This window comes from Equus caballus, chromosome 26 (genome assembly GCF_041296265.1).
Source record: "Equus caballus isolate H_3958 breed thoroughbred chromosome 26, TB-T2T, whole genome shotgun sequence".
NCBI lineage: Eukaryota > Metazoa > Chordata > Mammalia > Perissodactyla > Equidae > Equus > Equus caballus.
In genome coordinates, this window is record NC_091709.1 from 16,937,289 (window position 1) to 16,954,180 (window position 16,892).

The 16,892-nt window shown below is 34.3% G+C and overlaps 1 protein-coding gene across 3 annotated transcripts in view; it reads left to right on the forward strand.

Moving 5' to 3' along the window:
- ROBO1 (roundabout guidance receptor 1) overlaps positions 1–16,892 on the forward strand; it is a 1,062,787-nt gene that overhangs the window by 143,534 nt on the left and 902,361 nt on the right. For all 3 annotated transcript variants that reach the window (XM_005606101.4, XM_070252490.1, XM_070252492.1), the window contains exon 2: positions 3,018–3,156. In XM_005606101.4, the coding sequence (XP_005606158.3) occupies positions 3,069–3,156 (88 nt within the window). In that variant the 5' untranslated portion in view covers positions 3,018–3,068. The remainder of the gene's footprint in view (positions 1–3,017; positions 3,157–16,892) is intronic.

Below are 16,892 nucleotides of genomic sequence, written 5' to 3' on the forward strand. Positions count from 1 at the left end.
TCTGTGCCCATCTTCCTCTATTTTATGTGGGACGCCTGCCACAGGATGGCTTGATAAGCAGGGCTAGGTCCACACCTGGGATCCAAACTGGTGAACCCCGGGTCGCTAAAGTGGAACACATGAACTTAACTGCTGTGCCACCAGGCAGGCCCTGTAAATTATATTTTAAGGCATTTATATTGCACTATATAATTCAGTAATTTTCTTGTATTTAGCCTAATATTTCATAATAGAAAAGGATATTGCAGCTTTTTGTTTTTTTTTTATTTCACACTAGTTTCTTTAATTCAAAACCACATGGATATACAGTCTTAGTGCCTTGATAATAGGCACTATATGTACACATCCACAGGGGGTTATATATGCATCACAAAGGGTTCTGGTTGTGATTGTTGAATTCACTAGACAGCATATTGTAAGACTCAGAGAGCATTTGAATACAGTTTCATCACATTCTTCACTAAATTCAATTGTCCTGTTGTTAATATGTAAAAAGGTGTGATGTTAAATAAGAGGTTAGTGTATTTGCTATTAAGATTATATCCTACCTTGGGGTACTTTCACATTCAGAGAAGACTTGGAGATCAAAACTTCAAGATATTCTGATATGCATACAATGATAAGTATTGCAGTTGCTACTTCTGATCTGTGGGTCCCAGCTTAAAATCATGTTATATTATTAGCCCCTTACTATGTCAATTCGCTTAATTATCCTTAAATAATAAAAATTTTACAAATGTTCATACTGAAACATTATAGAAGTTTGAAATAATATCTGCCTGTTAACATAACTTGCAGGACTTCAGCCAGCTATAATAAATGTTTATATGTCTATGTTTATTTTCTTATGATTATTGCATTCATTTTAAAATAAGAATGTCCATGTTTGATAAGGGCCTTTTTTTTATCAATAGCAGCCTGCTACAAATAAGCCACATGTAATTGTAATGAAATACAGTTAGAATATAATTAACCGCAAGTATGAAAATCTCAGTTTCAATAAACATACTATAAAATATCTTTTAAATAATATAATCATTCTAAATTTTCCAATAATAAGCAAATCATAAGCAACCTCTAGATTTGAACATGCTTTTTTTTACTTCAAATGCTGAGGCAAATCTGCTTATGCACGTTTAAGGAATCAGAGGTCTAGGGTTTATTCCAAAACAGGAACTTCAATATCTACTGCACACAATAATCAAATATTAGAGAAGGAATATGAGAAAATCCCTACGCAGGAAGAAAACAACAAGATAGGGCAACTATTATATCAAAACCCACTCAAGCAGAAATTCCCAGGGTGTAGTACATTTACACATTTTTTTCTGAAAGAACTAATCATCTGTACACCCCTGAGAAATGTGAGTATAAGCCAAACATTCAATGGATAACCCTGAAAAGGAGCCTCTGGACAGACTAACAACTGGATAGTATGGATTGAAGAATTGAACTGCCCTTCTAGGTTTGTGCTTCTCTGAAATCTAATCGACTTTCTACTATAATTTGGCACTTATAACAGAGAACGCGTGAAAGATAATCTGGGTAAAAAATGTCATTTGTGAGTAATATACCAGGATAAGGAGAGTTACAAGAACATTAGCCCCAGGACAAGGAAGATCGGCAACAAATGTGAAACTACGCAAACAAGAATGTTTCCTCAGAAGCAGAGTTCTAGCCTGGACAGGAGGTGCTTGCAGAATTCTTAAGAAAGAAGAAATAATCCTCAAATATCTTAAGTGCAGTCAGGTGATTGTTGCTGTTTGGCAGGAGGATTAGGCTGGTCAGCTAAAGGAAGACTTGACAGTTAACTCTGCAGTGATTAATAAAGGCAGAACAGCTCAGCTCAAATAGACAAATTGGCAATAGCTATATGCAGATAAACCTAGAGAGTCAAGTTGGTCATCCTTTTGTTGAGTTGGCACTCTGAATGACAGAATGATAGAATTTTGTTGTCACAAAAATGAATGATAGAATTTTATTTTTCTTTTGGGACAAACTACATTTTATATCGTGCTAGATTTATTTATGTATTTCTTTTTCTTTGTGAGGAAGATTGGCCCCGACCTAAAATCGGTTGCCAATCTTCCTCTTTTGGCTTGAGGAAGATTGTCGCTGAGCTAACATATGTGCCAGTCTTCCTCTATTTTATGTGGGATGCGACCACAGCATGGCTTGATGAGCAGTGTGTAAGTCTGTGCCCAGGATCCGAACCGATGAACCCCGGGCTGCCAAAGTGGAGTGCACACACTTAACCACTATGCAATTGGGCTGACCTGCTATTAATATTTTTGAGTAATGAGTAAATATCATCATTTTTCAACTCCCAAATCTAATCAATTACCAAGTCCTGCAAGGTATACTTGTATAATGTCTCCTGACTCCTCACTGGACACCAGCTATCTGTTTCCTCTGCCAGCGTCCTTTATAAGCATACATTCTAAGTTTCTGCACTATTATTATGACCTCTGTGCTAATTTTCCTCAAAATTACCTTATCTTTCACATTCCTACCAGTTATCTTCTAAATAGTGTGGATCATATTGTCATCTTTCATTAAAATCTTCAGTGACTCCTTATTACCTGTCTTTATCTTTTTAGTTTTCTATCATATCCTGGAAAACTCTATCATTGAGCCAAAAGACTCCCCTTATACATTTTCCTAAATATAACCATACAGTATAGGAATATGCATTGTATATTATATATATTATATATACATAACTATGTGTTTTGTACTTATCTGGCATCCCCTGAAGGGTAGAGAAAAACAGGGAATCATTTATTATTAATATCTGACTGAGACTGAATTTTCAAAATTAATAAATACTACATTTGTTCAGAATGTGTATCTTAAAATATATTCTGTGCAAATTATATTCATTTTCATTGTTTGTATGCCTTATCATTTTGGAAAATGGCATTTCAAATGCATTTGAACTATAATTTTCCACAATATTTTAAATATTATTTTTATCTCAACATGGCTAATGATTAAATTTTTTTTTTGCCTTCCAGATAAAACATATCTGTGTCACTGGCTGGGTGTAATGCAAGGAAGGGACAAAGATGAAATGGAAACATGTTCCTTTTTTGGTCATAATATCACTCCTCAGCTTGTCAAAAAATCACCTGTTCCTGGCACAGCTTATCCCAGGTAAGTGCCATCATTTGTTTCATCAAAACTTGATCAGTATTCCTTCTTGCTTTAAATTCATTTTCTATTCTATGTGTTCTAAGTCAAACTCGTTCATTTTCTTTGGAACTTGTAAGTCTGTGTGAATGGTTTCTTAAGTATGTGTGCTGATAAATTTCAGGGATCAAATATTATTCTTCAATATAGAGCACTTTATTAATTCCCATGAGAAACTGAGAAAATTGAGAACAATTCACCGTTACTGAAATATGTAAGGAGTTATTATATTAACGAAGTGAATTAGAGTGGCAGAAGAAGAATTGTAGTGGGGCAGAAATGTGTAGCACGGAAGGAACAGCAAAGTCCCAGGGCATGTCGGTACCATAGAAAAAGGAACATCCAGAAAAGTGAAATGTTTAAAAGCGGGATCCCTTTAGAGTAGTGACATATTAATTAACAGGTTCAACAATGTCAGAATAAAAATGCAACATGCTTATTTGTTGCCACCACATTTACTATTGTGCTTGGTGACATTAGAAACCTGTTTTCTTGAAGTCATAATTTTATTAATGATGCTAGAGTAACATTGCTGTAAGATGCTCTACTTACATTGTTTTACAGGAAATTAACTAAACCCAATGATATGGTAGAGGAAAATAGAAAAATATATGACATACCTAATCAAAATATAATTTTGACCTTCCTCTTAAATAAAACTATGGGCACAAATTGTAGTTAACTTGGGTGTATTTAATATATCATACTAATTTAGCCAAGTTATTCATAAAACAATATGGTGTTCCATTAGATCAAACTATGAAGCTTGATTTTTGTTTATTTTATTGTTATATTTATCTTAATATTCAGCAACTGTATTTAATTTGTCCTGTGTATCCACGCACAAATCAAGATTCTCAATCCAGGGGCTTGAATTTTTTCCCCTTGCTAGGTTAAGATGAACACTTTGACTTAAGTGGTAAGGGAGTTGTGAACAAATAAACAGATTTACATCTGTCAAAAGCATTTCCATAGGATGGAAGTATACTGAAAATTTCCTGTTGTAGCAAAGTGCATTTAACTGCTTGGTGCTGAATTAGATTAACACACTAAAATTAAAGGTTTTTATTTTTAACTTGTTCCTACATTCCCTTCTCCAACCACTACTCTGTTGAATATTGATTAAAATTAGCAAATGAACCAAATATCAAATATCAAAAAAATCACAATATGAAAAAAATGTCATGCATTTTTTTAAGTGTATGAAAAGTGCAAATTTAAGTGTAGAGTAATTCACTATCTTTCAAGTTGTCAGGGTAAATAAGATATTTAAGTAAAAGTGTTTCCAAAATTATGACTGTAGACATAGCTTAAGTGTAGTTATGCTTACACTGTCTGCCCAGCTAATAACTGCTCCAGGTCAGCAAATTTAGTCCATGATCTAGTCATTGAGCAGGTAATCAAATCACAAAATGGTCAAGTGTGTTGAATCATCTTTGTTTATGTAGATATTTGGAAGAAGGATTGCATGCATAAATGCGTGTGGTGGGGGTGCAAGGTTTACCTATGGAATATAAAGCTATCTTTTCATTCAAGAAGGTATTGTGTAATTTCAGAGAAGACAAATCAACTTGAACATTTATGTCCAAAACCTGTCAAAACTCTGTAATTACTGCTATCTTAACATGCAAGCATTTTTAAAACTAAAGAGAGCTTAAAATACATGAATTTAATGCTCATGTTTTTTATTTTCTACTTTGTCGCCCTATATGATACATTTATAAAACTGTGGTAATGTTTTACAACAGTGTATGTGAAGTGGTTGGTATGTCAGGGAGGTGACAAGAAATTATTTGTACATTTTAAATCAAGAAATACTCTTGTTCGTAAAAATTAAATCGATTTTAAGAGAAAAGGAGTAATTCAGAAGTGGATTATAAGAATGACTGGGCCTCTCCCTCCAGCCTTTTGAGTTGTTGCCTTCATTGCCTACAGAGGCCATTAAAACAAGCCTCCTTTGTAGTAAAACCACTGCTAGACCGTTCTCTTGTCAATTTCCCTCATTTCTTATTCACAAATAAAATACTCCTAGACCACTGTGGTTTTCTCCTGAGGCCTGCTGTATCTGGGCTATGCCACATCTTTATTTAATCTCTGCTACCAAAGGACGTCACCGATACCCATCTTTATATTTTCAATGTCCACCTCTGATTGCAACAGATGTCAGGAAGACAATGAAAGACAAATGTTAAATGATATGTTTAAAAGCATCCATTTTGCATATAGTGGAATTGAATTGACAATTAGAAGAACAACTCTGGTTAAAAAAATGTTTAATTTGAGATGTCTATTGTAAGACTTTAAATGGAAATGTACGCAGAGGGGGAGGAGCACAAGGTGGCATTTCTATTTGAATAAATCCGACAGCCCACTTTAAAGTTAAACGTGATTTATTTTTCCCTCTCTGTTCTCTAAATGTGCAGTATTGTCCTTCATTAAAGATGCAGGTGCTGACAGGGTTGCTCATGTCAACAAGCTTCGAGTGTGAAATTGTCTGAAATGATTTACTGCTCACCCTCCCCACCCATCCACCCACCACCACTTCAGTACCTTGCTATTATACCCAAAGGAAGGTAATCACAGGGAGCTCAGTGTTATCTGGGTTTGAATCTTCCAGAGATAAATTATAAATTTTAAAGAAAATATTTTACGTAAAATTCTAGAAATAATAGGAAGCATATGCATGCAATTCCCATATATTCCTAATTTTTGTGTTTTGTTTTAGTTTTCACATGCTCAACAGATTTTGAATGGATTTGAATGATTATTTCAGATTTTTAAATCTTCTTTATAATGCAAAAAAAATTGAAAGTAAATTTCTGAAATTAAAATGTGATAGAATCTTTAAGCATATCTTTAATTATTTAACTAATTTATTTAGCTAATAATGTTACATATAAGCATCCTATGAAGGTTTTTATCCACAGGAATTTTTTTTCCAACAGCTGTGCTTGCTTTGTATAGCATAGTAGCTGTGGGCAGCGGTAAGGAAAATGCACGTTATTTAGATTCTATGATATTGCTCATTCATGGGAAAACAATTTGATTTTTCTTAGCTACACTATCAGAACTGATCAATTAATTTTAAAAACTGAGAGAGTTACTTGTCTCTTCTGTTAGAATATAATATTTAGGTTTAAAAATACTTAAAAATATTATTTAACTCTTCCAATTATGCATTGATAGAGGTGTTACTATAAAGAAAAGTGATTTGATTGGATATGCTAATTGATAAATTTTTAGGATTAGGGAATTGTTTCTCAGTGTTTTCCATAGATTATTTTTTTCAGAAACACTAGATATTTACTAAAAAACAGTTTGCCAGGGCCCGTGGCAGGAACACTGAAGCAGGGAGCCTTGGCTGGACGCCCTGGAACTTGCAGTTTTCCAAATGCCCCCAATTTATCTAATACATGGAAAATTTGAGAACTACTGCTTTTGACAAGGTTTAAGTAGATTAAAAATTTTCATGGGAAAGAGATGAAAGTATTTGAAGATATTTATTTTATATTTTGTAAGGATTTGGGGAGCAGATTTGAGGCTACTCCTGACTTATTTTGCCTTGTTTTTACTTATGTTTCTTGCTATTTTTATCCATAGTAATATTTATACACTCAAAAATATAGTTGTTCACATTGGATAAAAGACATTAGATCAAGAAAAAAAACCATTGAACTAATAAATAGATTGGTAAAAATTAACCCATATAATTAAAAATTACACAGTTCTAGCTTAGTTTTGCCTAATGGGTACAATTTCCCTTAAATTTTGCCCAAGCCTGAATAAAGTGTTGACTCAGACATTAAATGGCTGGGAATTTGTATCCAAATTAGGGTCATGTATCAATCATGTAAATTGTCTGTAAAAAGGGACTAAAAACCGGGGTTGCATCATAACTAACAGGAGCCCTAGATACTTCTGCTTTTCTGGGCCTCTTTCCTTCATAAGACTATTAAACATTATATGTTAAAACTCTATTGGTATCAACATGAATATATTCTTTGACGGTAAAAGTTTATTTTCTTCTTCTGATTTTAAAATAAATTAAAAAGTATTTTCATGGGCCCCTAACTGAATTCTTGGCCCACACTGTGCCAGTATGTCTAGTGGGAAAGTAGTTCTGTTAAGAGCCTTGAAAAGACAAAGTATGAATTTATGACTTATGTCTAAACATTATACTTTAAAACAACATTCACTACAATGAAAGACAAGAAAATCTTAGTTTCACACATTTCTGTAAGCCTTATAGAAAGCTAGAAGTAAGCCACAAAATAAGAGAAACCAAATGTTCTCTGAATGTTACTTTTCACAATTTAGTTTTAACAAAAATAATAAAGGACCCACCCATACCAAAGAAGGAAGGAAAAGAAGGAAGGGAGAGAAAGAGAGACTACTCAGAAACGTCAAGAATATCAAAATGTCCTAATGAAGAAAAGGCGACTTTGGTACAAATAGGCCTGTGTTTGAACAATATCTCTGCTATATATTAGCTGTGCTACCGTGGTTAATAACTTAATCTCCTCCTATGTCAGTTTACTCCTTAGAAAAAATGTCAGAATTTGCTGTGTTATCTGTGTCTGGATTATAGGTAAAATAATAAAAATCTTGTGACCCTGAGAGGATCCAATATGTGGAAGTCACTCTTACTAACATTGAAAATAATATTATCTACAAATGGGTATTACTATCCTAGTTTTCACTATTAGGTTGTAGTGGGACAGTAACTAACTACAAGTGCCATTGAGAGAAAAAAGACATGTGAGCAAGGATGAGGTCCTGTGGAGTAACACCTTGGGGAGGTGATGGAAGACTTCACAGAGCAGGTGAAGGAACTTGGGTTTTAGGAGTTCTATCTGGTTGAAAAGAGGTGAGTGGGAAAGAAAATCTCAGGCTTATGCCAAGAGACAGAGCTATGATGATTATAAGAATTCTTGTTTTGTTTGGTAGAAAGGAAAAGTGCATACTAAGGGATGTTTGCAAATGAGTCCAGAGAGTGATTTGAAGTTCAGATCTTGAGGAACCTTTTGCACTATACTAAGCAGCTTTAAATGTAAACACTGGTCAGAAGGAAGCCAATGAGAGGGAATTAGCTGGAGAATAACCCAGTAAGATTCTTATTTTCTGAACTGTAATTCAGTGGAAATGTAGTACATCAAATTGTTTCTTTTATTTTTCATTTATTAATTCAACAAATATTTATTTAACACCTAATATAAGGTTGGAGAAGACAGTGTGAATGAAGACAGTCTTGGTGTCTTCTTTCTTTCTTTCTTTCTTTCTTTCTCTTTCTCTGTAGAGGAGAAAGACTAGAAACCAGTTACATGTCTAATTTTCTAATTACAATAAATTGTGATTATGATAGAAAAGAGGAAACAATTCCTGGATATTTCCAAAAGTATTATCAATACCTGAAAGAATAAGTAGTACATAGAAATTATTGACTGAATGTTTATTAATAAATGAATAAATTAATGAGAGGAAGAGGTTACAGAAAAAGAATATGGCAGAAGCCTCATTACAGATGGGGCAACAGAGATGGGAAGGAGACAGGTTTGAAAAAATATGTAGGATGTAGAGTCAGAGAAGCTGGGTGAGAATGGGAAGTGAGGGGAAAAGGAAAGAGGCATCAAGAATGACCCGAAGATTCATTGGTGGAGGATAGGCTAAGGTGGCATCATTCATGAAACTAGGCAGGCGTAGAGTGCCACACTGTGATTTGATTTAATATGTATTTATTGTTAGATGATTTACAATATATACTTATTTTAAAAAATCAAATAGAAAACGTATGAGCATAATAACATACTTTTGTTTGGTTTTATAACCAGTATTTGCTTTATGTTTTTTGCTGGACTTAATTTCAAAATGAATTGTAGTGTTATTTAAAGTCACCATTCACATATATATAATTATTTGCCTTCTTTTGTGTAGATATTAACACTAGTCAAACTTTTCTGGAAAATTAACCAAGTTAAAGTTAGTACTCACAAGATTAATATTACAACCAAACCATGGAGTAAATGTCTGTTAAAATATCTGGCACGTATGATTTATTCTCTCAGTGTAATTGTTTTTCTCAGGCATTTTCCTCATATCCCTTTACTGACACAAACACGTTTTTAAAGTTCTTTGATTCTTATGTGTTGCTTGACATTGCAGTGTGACCCTGGTTTACTTTTTTTTATATTTGTGTATTTCTGGGTGTTAAATAGAATTGGAAATCCCATCAATAGAAGTGTCAAGTCTTGAAAGGGAAGAAATATTTAAAGAAAAAAATAAAATACATTCCTTATTTTCTAGAGACCGTCACCCAGTGGAAGATGAGATTTTAATAATGAGAGAAATTGCCAGCTGTACTCAATTCCATGGCTCTTTATTAGCCTTGGTGGACTAGTGTGAGGCTTCACCTAATTGTTTAAGTAGATGGAAGCAAACTAACAGACACAGTCAGCTTCAAGACACTCAAGGAAGAAACTCGTATTTGTAATCTAGCTGTAGAGCCCAGGACCATTTTGCTTTGATGATATGGCCTTTGTGACGAACCTGGCTTGAAAAACCCCATGTGCCACACAGTTCACCTAATTAAGCCATCAGTATGTATTGCAGCAAACACAGTGCCTCATATGGACTGGCATAAGTAATTTTTGCTCCTCTATTGCTTGGTTAATAGAAAGAGGCACCATTCTAGATTATGACTGATAGAGGCTATATGGTACAGCTGTTGTAATTGTGCCTGAGGGTAGAGAAAACCTTTCGTAAAAAATTCTCTGTTAGCCAGAAACACTGTCATTGCTTCATTCAACTATTTTTCCCTAGATTTCCTAGTGCGCCTTCATTTATTCTTTCCATTTACTTGTGGTTTTTCTCTGTCCATATGCCGGTGTCCTTTGTTGTGTAAACAGACTCAGCCTCTGCCATGCTTTCACATGGGAGAATTGCTTTGAAAATTTCTTTTGTTGATTGAATAATTGATAAGTATAGTGCGTATTTTGGACTATCAAAGTACAAAGAATATATAAATAATTCAGTGTAAAAAGTTGAGTGCACATGGGCTTTGAAAGGATAAAAACGGACCTTCTCCCCAAAAAATAATCCACTGCGCATATTTTGAAAAAGGACATCATATTTTGTATACATATATATATGTGAAATGTGTCACAAAATACGTATATGTATGTGCATATATGTACACAAATATGTAATACTTGTGTTTAAATGCACATATTTAAGTATATATTTATGCATATAAAACAGTATTTGTGTTTAGTATTCTGAATTATTCATATATGTCTGGTTAATATATATAAGCTGATATAAAGGTTAAAAATAATTTTTTTATCCTCTTAAAACTAAGATAAGATTTATCACGATGTCACATTTTTTCCATCAGTGTCAATAGTCATTCTCTAGATTACTAAGATACTAGGGTGATGTTTTTATACAAGTGACTGAATTCCTTGTATATGAAAATAATTCTATAGAAATAGATAATATAGTTTCTCATTTTTCAATCTGAATGGCTTTCATATTTATTTTAACATTTCATCCTGTATAGGTCCATAGATTGACATGGAATTCAATCAGAGGTATTAGCTTGACATGCATATTACTGTGAGCTATGGGTAGGGCCCAGCAGTTTATGTTGCTGTTCTTGTTCATGATATTTCATTGCTCACTGAGTCATAGATTTTCCTTAGAACTTTGTGACTCTAATATCTTCTTATCTCTTTCACTGAGCATATGTTTGTCTTTTCTTGGATTTTTATTTTCTAATATAATGAGAAAATTGTGGTTTTTAGATAGCTGCCGAACAGGAAGTATTACTTTTCTGACAATTTATGGCTGGTTTCATGTTCTTTAAATTTGAATTTCACTACATATAAGATGACAATGGTTGTAAGATGCACCATTATGTGTCTCTAAAGAAAAATATAACTAGCAGTTAAGTCATGACACATGTCTTAAGGATAGTTCTGTGTGATGCATTAATCATACCAGCCTCTTAATGCTTAGAAGTTTCTTTCATCCCCTCTGAAGGAGTAGACCATTTCTCTTGCATTTCGTTCGGTGGTGACAAACAATACTTTTGAAATTTCTCAAGAAGTAAGCACTTTGTTCTACTCCTGTCTTCTTTTCTTAAGTAGCTTAATATTTGCTTCACAAAAAAATATAGTTCTGTGGCCATTCGTCTAACAACAAATATTCCTTCAACAATGTCAAATCTGTGCCTGAAATTTTGTTTCTAAGCCTCAAATAACAATAACATTTATTGACAGTACTCAATTATTGGAATCATGGAAGACATTTTAAATGATAGCTAAACTCAACTTGTGCATCCCCCATAATGCACATAACTCAACTGAAACGACAACAATGTGAACAGTTATGACAAAGTAATCACATCATAGTTAATGACAATCACACCAAAATTGCTATCTGGATCGCAGCAATTATAAGATTCCATGAACTGTGAAAATTCAGTCAAAATATGAAAAAAAGTGTCATTGAATAGATGAAATATGGTATATGGAGGGAAATTGAGCCTGATATATTATTCCTCATGTTCCTCGAAGCTATTTTATGTAAAGTTACAAATATTCTCTTGAAACCAGCTCCTTTGTCTTCTCTTTTTTCAGTTATTTTGTTGAAATCATAAAGGTTTATAAACATGCTATAATTTGGGGGCTACATTACTATTTATCAGTTCCTGTATAGACTGCATCCTGCTCACCACCAGTAGTCTAATTTTTATCCATCACCATAAATATGTGCTGCTTTTGCCCTTTGCCAACCCGCCAGCCCCCTTCCCCTCTGGTAACCACTCATCTGTTCTCTTTATCCATGTTTGTTTATCTTCCACATATGAGTGAAATCATGCAGTATTTGTATTTCTCTGTCTGGTTTATTTCGCTTAACACACCCTCAAGTTCCATCCATGTTGTGGCAAATGGGATGATTTTGCATTTTATGGCTGAGTAGTATTCCATTGTATATACAGAGCACATCTTTATCCATTCATCTGTAGCAGGGCATTTTGGTTGCCTCCATGTCTTCTTTATTGGGAATAATGCTGCAGTAAACAAAGGGGTGCATAAATCTCTTTGATTTGTTGATTTCAAGATCTTCAGGTAAATACCCAGTAGTGGGATAGCTGGATCTTATGGTATTTCTATTTTTGACTTTTTGAGAAATCTCCATACTGTTTTCCATAGTGGCTGCACCAGTTTGCATTCCCCCCAGGGGTGTATGAGGGTTCCCTTTTCTCCACATTCTCTCCAACATTTGTTACTTTTTGTCTTGGTAATTATAGCCATTCTAACAGGTGCAAGGTGATATCTCATTGTAGTTTTGATTTGCGTTTCCCTAATAATTAGTGATGTTAAACATCTTTTCATGTGCCTGTTGACCATCTGTATATCTTCTTTGGAGAAATATCTATTCATATCCTCTGCCCATTTTTTGATTGGGTTTTTTTTGTTGTTGAGTTGTATGAGTTCTTTATGTATTATGGAAATTAACCCCTTGTTGGATATATGATTTGTAAATATTTTCTCCCAGTTGGTGGGTTGTCTTTTAGTTTTGTTCATGGTTTCCTTTGCCTTGCATAAGCTTTTTAGTCTGATTTAGTCTCATTTGTTAATTTTTTCTTTTTTTTCCCTTGCCTGAGTAGACATGGTGTTCGAAAAGATGATGCTAAGATTGATGTCAAAAAGCGTACTGCCTGTATTTTGTTCTGGGAATTTTATGGTTTCAGGTCTTAAGTTCAAGTCTTTAGTCCATTATGAGTTGATTTTCGTGTGTGGTGCAAGATAATGGTCTACTTTCATTCTTTTGCTTGTGGCTGTCCGGTTTTCCCAACACCATTTGTTGAAGAGACTTTCCTTTCTCTGTTGTCTGTTCTTGGCTCCGTTGTTAAAGATTAGCTGTCCATAGATGTGTGGATTTATTTCTGGGCTTTCAATTGTTTTCCATTGATCTGTATGTCTGTTTTTCGCCATTACCATGCTATTTTGACTACTATAGTATATTTTGAAGTCAGGCATTGTGATACCTCCAGCTTTGTTCTTTTTTCTCAGGATTGCTTTGGCTATTTGGGGTCTTTTCTTGTTCCGTATGAACTTTAGGATTCTTTATTCTATTTCCATGAAGAATGTCATTGGGATTCTGATTGAGATTGGATCGCTTTAGGCAGTATGGCCATTTTAACTATGTGTATTCTTCCAATCTCTGAGCATGGAATGTCTTTCCATTTCTTTATGTCTTCTTCCATTTCTTTCAATAATATTTTATAGTTTTTAGTGTACAGGTCTTTCACCTCATTCATTACATTTATTCCTAGATATTTTATTCTTTTTGTTGCAATTGTAAATAGGATTGTATTCTTGACTCCTCTTTCTGCTGGTTTGTAATTAGAGCATAGAAATGCAACTGATTTTTGTAAGATTATTTTGTACCCTGCCACTTCACTGTAGTTGTTGATTATTTCTAATAGTTTTCTGATGAATTCTTTAGGGTTTTCTATATATAGTATCATGTCATCTGCACACAGTGAGAGTTTCATTTCTTCCTTTCCAATTTGGATTTGTTTTCTTTCTTTTTCTTTCCTAATTTCTCTGGCCAAAACCTCCAGTACCGTGTTGAACGCAAGTGATGAAAGTGGGCACCCTTGTCTTGTTCCTTTTCTCAGAGGGATGGCTTTCAGTTTTTCCCCATTAAGTCTGATGTTCGCTGTGAGTTTGTCATCTAGGGCCTCTATTATGTTGAGGTACTTCCTTATATACGCATTTTATTGAAAGTTTTTGTCATAAATGGATGTTGGATCTTGTCAAATGCTTTCTTTGCACCTATTGAGATGCTCATGCGATTTTTATTCCTCATTTTGTTAACGTGGTGCATCACATTGGTTGGTTTGTGGATGTTCAACCATCCCTCGTCCCTGGTATAAATCCCACTTGATCATGGTGTATGATCCTTATAATGTATTGCTATATTCGATTGCCAATATTTTTTTGAGAACTTTTGCATCTGTGTTCATTAGTGGTATTGGCCTGTAATTTTCCTTCCTTGTGTTGTCCTTGCCTGGTTTTGGTATCAGGGTGATGTCGGCCTCGTAGAATGAGTGAGGAAGTGTTCCGTTTTCTTCAATTTTTTGCAATATGTCAAGAATAGGTATTAAATCTTCTCTAAATGTTTGATAGAATGCTCCAGAGAAGCGATCTGGTCCTGGAATTTTGTTTTTTGGGAGGTTTCTGATTACTGTTTCAATTTCTTGCTATTGGTCTATTCAGATGCTCTATTTCTTCTTGATTCAGTTTTAGGAGGCTGTGAATTTATCCATTTCTTCTAGGTTATCTAATTTGTGAGCATATACTTTTTCATAGTATTCTCTTATAATCCTTTGTGTTTCTGTGATATCCATTTTAATTTTTCTTCTTCTGTTTCTAATTTTATTTATTTGAGCCTCCTCTCTTTTCTTCTTGGAGAGTCTGCCTAAGGGTTTGTAAATTTTGTTTAGCTTCTCAAAGAACCAGCTCTTAGTTTCACTGATCCTTTCTACTGTTTTTTTAGTCTCTATTTCATTTATTTCAGCTCTTTTTTTATTATTTCCCTCCTTCTGCTGACTTTGGGCTTGGTTTGTTCTTTTTCTAGTTCTGTTAGTTATAGTTTAAGATTACTTGACATTTTCTTGTTTGTTGAGGTGAGCCTGTAGTGCTATGAATCTCCCTCTTATAACCACTTTTTCTGTATTCCATAAGAGATGGTATGTTGTGTTTTCATTTTCATTTGTCTCCAGGTATTTTTTAATTTCTGTTTTGATTTGTTCATTGCTCCAATGGTTGCTCAGTAGCATATTGTTTATCTCCACATATTTGTGACTTTGCCAGCTCTTTTCTTGTAGTTGATTTCTAGTTTCATACCATTGTGGTTGGAAAAGATGCTTGATATGATTTCAGTCTTCTTAAATTTATTGAGACTTGCCTTACTTCCCACCATATGGTCTACCTTTGAGAATATTCCATGTGCACTTGAGAAGAATGTGTATTCTGCTGTTTTGGGATGGAATGCTCTCTATATATCTGTTAAGTCCAGCTGATCAAGTGTTTCGTTTAAATCCACTATTGGTTTGCTGACTTTCTGTGTAGATGATCTATCTATTGATGTAACTGTGGTGTTGAGGTCCCCTGCTACTATTGTATTGCTGTTAATTTCTCATTTTAGGTCTGTTAATAGTCGCTTTATATTCTTTGGTTCTCCTGCGTTAGGTGCACAGATATTCATAAGTATTGTATCCTCTTGATGGAAAGTCCCTTGTCTCTCATTGTCTATTTTGAAGTCTACTTTGTCTGATGTAAGTATGATAACACCTACTTTCTTTTGTTTGCCATTTGCTTGGAGTCTTGTATTCCATCCCTTTACTCTTAGCCTAATTTTGTCTTTAGAGCTGAGATGTGTTTCCTGGAGGCAGCATATTGTTGGGTCTTGTTTTCTAATCCATCTAGCTACTCTGTGTCTTTTGATTGGAGAATTCAATCCATTTAGATTTAGAGTGCTTATTGATATATGAGAGCTTAATACTACCACTTTATCTGTTGTTTTCTGGTTGTTCTACATTTCCATTGTTTCTCTTCCTTTGTATTTATGAGTACCATTTCATTCTGATGGTTTTCTGTGGAGGTTTTCTCTTTTTTAATGAATTGTGGCTCTGCTCTGATTTTTTGTTTAGTGCTTGCCGTTAAGTTTGTGTAAAAGATCTCATAGATGAGATAGTCCATTTTTTGATAGCCTCTTGTCTCTATTAACCTACACAGGTTCCATCCCTTTCCTCTTCCCCTTCTGAGTTATTGTTGTGACAGATTATTCTGTTTTTCTTTTTTTTAAAAGATTGGCACCTGAGCTATCATCTGCTGCCAATCTTCTTTTTTTTTCCTTCTTCTTCTTCGCAAAGTACCCCAGTACATAGTTGTGTGTTCTAGTTGTGAGTGCCTCTGGTTGTGCTATGTGGGAAGCCACCTCAGAATGGCCTGATGAGCAGTGCCATGTTGGTGCCCAGAATCCAAACCAGCAAAACCCTGAGCCGCCAAAGCAGAGTGCATGTATTTAACCACTCGACAACATGGCCAGCCCCTAAATTATTCTGTTTTGTATTGTGAGTTTTTGAGTAAGTTGAAGTGCTTATATATATATATATTTAATTTTGATGCTTTTCTTCCCTTTATCTTTTAAGTTATAATTATTTACTACCTTGTTCTGAAAGAGAGCTTCAGTTTTCTTATTTTGTCTGTCTGTTTATCTTGTTGTTCAAAGTTTATAGATCTTTTCATTTTTTTTCAGGCATGAGGGCATTCTTCAACATTTCTCGTAGGGGAGGTCTAGTAGTGGTGAACTCCCTGAGCTTTAGTTTATCTGGTAAATCTTTTATTTCTCCATCGTGTCTGAAGGATGGTTTCACTGGAGAGAGTATTCTTGGCTGAAAGTTTTTTTCATTCAGTATTTTGAATATATCATTCCATTCTCTCCTAGCCTCTAATATTTCTGCTGAGAAATCCACTGAAAGCCTAAGAAGAGTTCCTTTGTAGGTTATTTTCTTCTGCCTTGATGCCCTTAATATTTTTTATTTCTCATTGACTTTTGCCAGTTGTACTATTATATGCCTGGAGAAGGTCTTTTAGCATTGATGTAATTTGGAATTCTATTGGCTT